Source organism: Apus apus, chromosome 3, assembly GCF_020740795.1.
Source record: "Apus apus isolate bApuApu2 chromosome 3, bApuApu2.pri.cur, whole genome shotgun sequence".
NCBI classification, from domain to species: Eukaryota; Metazoa; Chordata; class Aves; order Apodiformes; family Apodidae; genus Apus; species Apus apus.
The window spans coordinates 62,246,192-62,252,352 of NC_067284.1; the positions used below are offsets into that span (position 1 = coordinate 62,246,192).

The following is a 6,161-nucleotide window of genomic DNA, read 5'->3' on the forward strand; positions in this document are numbered from 1 at the left end:
TTTTCTGGCAGATTAGTGTACATTCCAGACCGGATTATTTTTATTTCCCTATAAAGGTAATTATTTTCTTGGTTGTTCTTTTTTCTCCTATCCCTTTTCGAATTAAAGATCTTCAGGATTGAGCGTGAAGGAGAAAGCCAGCGTTACAAGCCCTTTAAGCAGCTTCACAACCGCCAGCTGCTGTGGCACGGTTCCCGCACCACCAACTTCGCTGGGATCCTCTCGCAGGGTCTCCGGATAGCTCCCCCCGAAGCTCCTGTGGTATGTTAAACACATGCTCCTCCAGCTGTCTCCATCCCTGTACCCAGAGATGGCCACAGTCAGAGACAACCTAAGTAGGAGAATTCACATGTGGGGAGGGCTCAGCATTATCTCTCAGCATGCAGGCAATTTGTGTGTCCAGAGGGGTTTACTGACTGGTGTCCACAAGAGCTTTGCTCTCTGGAGAGCCTGGCCAGGTAGATTAAGTGCTGCCTTTGTGTTATTGTCCCAGTCTTTCAAAATTATTATTATTATTTTTAATTTTCTTTTTTTATTTATTTTTTTCCCTGCTTGCAGACAGGCTACATGTTTGGGAAAGGCATCTATTTTGCAGACATGGTATCCAAGAGTGCCAACTACTGTCACACATCTCAAGCCGATCCCATAGGCTTAATACTACTGGGAGAAGTTGCCCTTGGAAATATGTAAGTAATTTACAAAGACTATTTCCCGAATGTGCTTAATATATCATGGTGGAAGGTGATGTTAAAATTGTAAGCCCTTTCAGTGTGAAGAAAGAGCACTTTGTATTTCTTTAGAAACAATATTTATCTTTTCTTAAAATGTCATCTACTTAGTGTTGGAAAAAAAAAAAAAATTGGTGTTGCAGGTCTAGAATCTTGTACTAAATGCCAATATCATAGAATCACTTAGGTTGGAAAAGACCTTCAAGATCATCAAGTCCAACCATTAACCCTACCAAGCCCAGCACTAAGCCGTACTCCCAAGCACCACATCTAGATGACTTTTAAACACATCCAGGGACAGTGACTCAACCATCTCCCTGGGCAGCATGTTTCAATGTCTGACAACCCTTTCAGTGAAAAAGTACTTCCTAATGCCTAGTCTAAACGTCCCCTGGTGCAGCTTGACACCATTTCCTCTTGTTCTATCACCAGTTACTTGTGAGGAGAGACCAGGGCCTACCTCTTTACAACATCCTTTCAGGTAGTTGTAGAGAGAAGTGAGGTCTCCTCTCAGCCTCCTTTTCTTCAGACTAAACATCCCCTGTTCCCTAAGCCACTCTTCATAAGATTTGTTCTCAAGGCCCTTCACCAGCTTTGTTGCCCTTCTTTGGACATGCTCCAGCACCACCATGTCTTTCTTGTAATGAGGTGCCCAAAACTGGTCACAGTATTTGAGGTGTGGCCTCACCAATGCCGAGTACAGAGGCACGATAATAGAATCACTGAAAGTTAGGGGTTGGAAGGTATCTGAAATATCATCTAGTCCAACCCCCCTGCCAGAGCAGGATCCCCTAGAGCAGGTTACACAGGAATGTGTCCAGGCAGGTTTTGAATGTCTCCAGAGAAGGGATACCCAACAGCGTCTCTGGGCAGCCTGTTCCAGTGTTCTGTCACCCTCACAGTGAAAAAAGCTTTCCTCATGCTTATGTGGAACCTCCTGTGCTCTGGCTTGCACCCATCGCCCCTTGTCCTATCATTGGACATCACTGAGAAGAGCCTGGCTCCATCCTCCTGACAGTCACCCTTTACATATTTGTAAACATTAATGAGGTTGCCCCTCAGTCTCCTCCAGAACTGGACACAATATTCCTTAAAATTAGTAACTGAGACAAAGAAGGAAGGCTGTTGAGTTCCAGAAGAGTAGACTCTAAATTAACTCACCATAAAGTGAAGCCTGGAGAAAAAAAAATCACTGAGATAGATTAAGATGAATGTAAAATGCTATTGTGTGTTCTTTGTGCTGTCCAGGTATGAGCTAAAGAATGCTTCTCACATAACAAAATTGCCCAAGGGAAAACACAGTGTGAAAGGTAAGCATTATTAGTTGTCATTGGTAATCTGTTATCAATGGCACACACACTCTATGAACTCTGCTTAGCAAAGAGAACTTAGAGTTTCCCTGTTGTATTTTCTTTAAGAGGTTGCTTAATGTTGCCCTATCGTTACATTTGTATATGTGTATATAGTGTTTTAAGGTGAGAATTAGTACACTTGGAATGGTGAGACTGAAGTTAACGTGTTGCCTGAAGTTCAGGAGGAAACTGTCATTGATAGTACACAAGAGAAAATATAAGATGTATTCTCCAACTTCTTACACCATTTCATCATAACAATGCTATATATTTTAGTAGATGAGAGGATGCTAAATCAGAAGAATAATGATTCAGCTTTCAAAGTGCTTTAGATGTTGGAGAGAAGGGAAAACTGGAGAATAAAAGTTCAGGTAGAACTCTCATTACACTTCTATCTGTAAAAAGTATCAGTAGTATTGCACTGAATAAGATGAGAGAAAAGACTTACCTCTCTAATTTAAGCAAAAGAAATAGTAATCATGACTGTCTCCTTTAGCAGGATGGGAGAGTGGAGAACAGTAGCATTCAGTAACAAGTGCCTTTTCTTAAACTGATCATTTTGAGAGCCTTAAAATAAATATCAGTTGCATAAAATAGAATTAAATGTGATTTCGCATCTTTTTCAATACATACTACTCCCACTATTATGGATGTTAAATCAGGTTTGCATTGAACAGTTTAAAGAGAATAAGAATTGGCTTGTTATACTTCTTTGAAAATGCTGCAATGTGCATGTTTTCATCAGTGAACCTAGCATGTGAGAGCTAGAAGTCTGGTCTGGTTTCACTGGTATCATACAGATTAGACAATTAACAGACACAAGTCTAAAATTCTTGTAATGTAGCAGAGTACAAGTACCATAGGCATGGTGATGCTGAATTGAATAAATGGAGTAAATCCTGTTTGTTCATCTAAAGATACTTTTGCACTTCTTCAGCATTTGAAAATAGATGTGAAGTAATATTTGGCTCACTGAGTAATTTTCTTTATTTGCAAAGTCTGTGTTTGCCTTATAGATTTGTAGTTAATTTTTTTTCTCTTTCTAGGCTTGGGCAAGACTGCACCTGATCCCACTGCTACTACCACCCTTGGTGGTGTAGAGGTTCCTTTAGGAAATGGGATCTCAACAGGAATTAGTGATACCTGTCTTCTGTATAATGAGTATCCTTTGCTGTGATGTTGGCTGCATGCTGTGCTTGAATGTTGCTGAGTTAAGCAGGACCTTGCTAACATCAGGCAGGATATTTGGAACACTGTGTTTTGTTTCTTTTAGATCTGCTTTGGAGTACTCACAATTTGGAGTCTCTCCTCCAAGATTTTACAGTTCTCACACTTAAATTGTCATTCTGCAAAAGGGAAGCAATACATATAGCAAATAGCTGTTGCCCCAACAGGATTCAATACCTAAAGGCATTAGAGTGGCCAGGGGACACTGCCCAGCAGTGTCTTGCCCAGAGATGTGCCAGGAGAGGGGGAGGGGAATGCAGCTTGTGGTTTCACATCACTCCAGTCTGGTTTCTTCCTCATAGTACCATGGTGGGCCAGGACTGTGGCTTGGAGTCTCTCCTCACAGAGCTTCCTTTTTGTTCCCCAGACCCTTTGCAAGTATTGAGGTAAACCTCAGATGCCTATCAGTGATAGAGCTGTTAAGCCTCTTTTTAGGCAGAAGTGCCCCAAATGAATGTATATTCAACATTGGCAAGAGGTCATAAGAATAAGTGATGTCTAAGGTCCCAGATCAATCTCTTCACTGCTGGTGAAGCAAGCAATCCATTAATACAGACTGTGGGCTGTACAGAAACTCTTTTGTCTTGATAAGCTGTTTTCCTCTTACAAGCAGTGTTGGCAACAGAATTCATGCTAACACTATTTGTATCTTGAGTTTTCTTAAGTATAGCATCTGTCTCGGTTAGATGATAAAATATAATACAGTTAATAACAGCTAATTGAGGTAACATGATGTGCATTCATTTTGTTTTATACTGTGTTTAATGGGGATGCTTTTCACCTAAAATTAAGGTAAGTTTGAGGACTAAAGCATTGAGAAACAAATAGGTGAGCTGGGACTGTCTTATGAAAAAATGATGCAGTGCAGTCATAGAATGTGCAAGCACTGCCAACCATTGTAGAGGTCTTCTCTGCAATTCAGTTTGGGGTTTTTTAGTGGGAAATTAAGAGGACATTAATGACTTTGTGCTAGAACATAGCAGTAGAGCTACAGTTACAATTGTAGATGCCAGGTCTGTTACTGCAGATCTCATCTAGGCTCTGTCACTCCCCAGTGCAGATAGCGAGAGAGATGTTGTGTGTTATGACTCTGGCTGACAAAAATTAATCTTCAAGAGCTATAGCTCCCTACCTAAGTCAGTTCACCTGCCTGTCACTCAGGATTCCTGCTGCAGCATCACTAATTCTCCATATGACTGTTAGTTGCTTGTTTCTAACTATTGTATAAAACAGATTCAAAGAAAAGTCAAATTTGTAGTTTGAGCTGTTAGAACTGCTTAGTTGCATCTGTATGGTAACTGAAGTTCAAAGGTGAAGTTTGACTGTGGTTTGTTTTCTCTGTGTTATTAATATCAACAACTGTAATTATTCCTTAATGTGCTCCTCAGGTATATTGTGTATGATGTTGCTCAGGTAAATCTGAAGTACCTGCTGAAACTGAAATTCAACTATAAGACATCACTCTGGTGAATAGTAATTAGAAGCCCTATTAGAGTTATACCTTAGTTACACTATAGCGTTGACTTCTGACATACTTACACATTGACTTCTCTTACCAAGATATCAAGAACTGAACTGCAGAAGAGGTTACTAAATCCTATTTAGCATGACACTTAGTGAAAGCGTTATATAAATGTGTGGCAGCACATGAACATAATTCTGATGAGAATGAGTACCTGGGTTTGTTTTATACCACTTCTAATTTTGGGGCTTAAAAATGTTTCTTTTAATTGACCAAACTGTCAAACAAACAAAGGAGAAAAAAAATCAAGCTTGTGTTTTTAGCTAAACAGAGTTGAGGAGTAGCAGGAGAAAGAACTTGAGGATGTTTTGAGGATGTTAAGATTCCCTTTTTCAGTTTTCATTTGAATAAATGATAAATGTGCATTTATTTTGAGGTAAAAAATAAAAGCTAGTTTCATACAGCTTTATGTTTCAAAACTTCCAAGTTGTTTGGTTTCGAGTCATGATTTTAAATGTATTTGGTAGAATGTTCTTATACATGATATCTCTCTCTGAAGATCAAATGCCAGATATTGAAATCTGTAGTCACTTTTCAGTAAGTCATGGTGAAATTAAAATTTGGACTTTTCACTGGGACTTCATCTGTCAACAGCTGTTGTGGTAAACATAGAAAATGAACTTGTGGCTGTTTGAATTTAGTATTAGCCCAAATAAACCTCCTTTAAATATCTACCTTCAGTGTGATGTAAGTTGGTTGTTGTAGACTTAAGTCCTAACAAAGCTGTTGAGTTTTGGCTCAAGCTTCACCCATCATGACCTGGAGTGAGATCTGTTGCTACTCTGTGAGTAGTTTTGAATTCTCTGTCTTGAAACATCAATATAAACTAATAATTTCAATGTTTAGTAATGTTTACTGTCAGTAAGTCATTGAGCAATATGGGAGTACTTGACTATAGAGCAACACTGGTACTTTTTCTTCAAAAATTAGTGATTTCCCTGAGCTATTGGGGCAAGTTGGCTAATCCCCAGGGACAGCTCTGCATTGGCAGTGCATTCAGTATATTCTTCGCTATGACAGTTCCCTTCCCAAGAAGGGACAGTTCAGTCTCATTCTGACAGTTGCAGCTTCAGTCTTCAGTAAGCTGCATGGAAACAGCAGGTCTGTCTCCTAAAACGTCGTGTCCCAGTCCCTTTTGAAAAATGCATTTGAAGCCAAAGCAATTGCTTACAGTGCAGCTGTTTCCAGGACCCCTGAAGAAGAGGAGGATGAGGAATGACTCATGGAAAACTAGGTTCCTGTTGGGAAAAGAAGGACTGGGTAAGTCGTATGGCTCGAGGACAATTCCACACAAGACAATTTTTGGTGCTAATGGATTTTGAGAGGAAGTGA

General features: G+C 39.8%; 1 protein-coding gene across 2 annotated transcripts in view; it reads left to right on the forward strand.

Moving 5' to 3' along the window:
* The window catches only part of PARP1 (poly(ADP-ribose) polymerase 1), a 51,251-nt gene extending 45,748 nt beyond the window's left edge, over positions 1–5,503 (forward strand). For both annotated transcript variants that reach the window (XM_051614252.1, XM_051614253.1), the window contains exons 19-23: positions 109–261; positions 559–686; positions 1,977–2,038; positions 3,127–3,241; positions 4,696–5,503. In XM_051614252.1, coding sequence (XP_051470212.1) covers positions 109–261; positions 559–686; positions 1,977–2,038; positions 3,127–3,241; positions 4,696–4,777 — 540 coding nt within the window. In that variant the 3' untranslated portion in view covers positions 4,778–5,503. The remainder of the gene's footprint in view (positions 1–108; positions 262–558; positions 687–1,976; positions 2,039–3,126; positions 3,242–4,695) is intronic.
* The last annotated feature ends 658 nt before the right edge of the window (positions 5,504–6,161 follow it).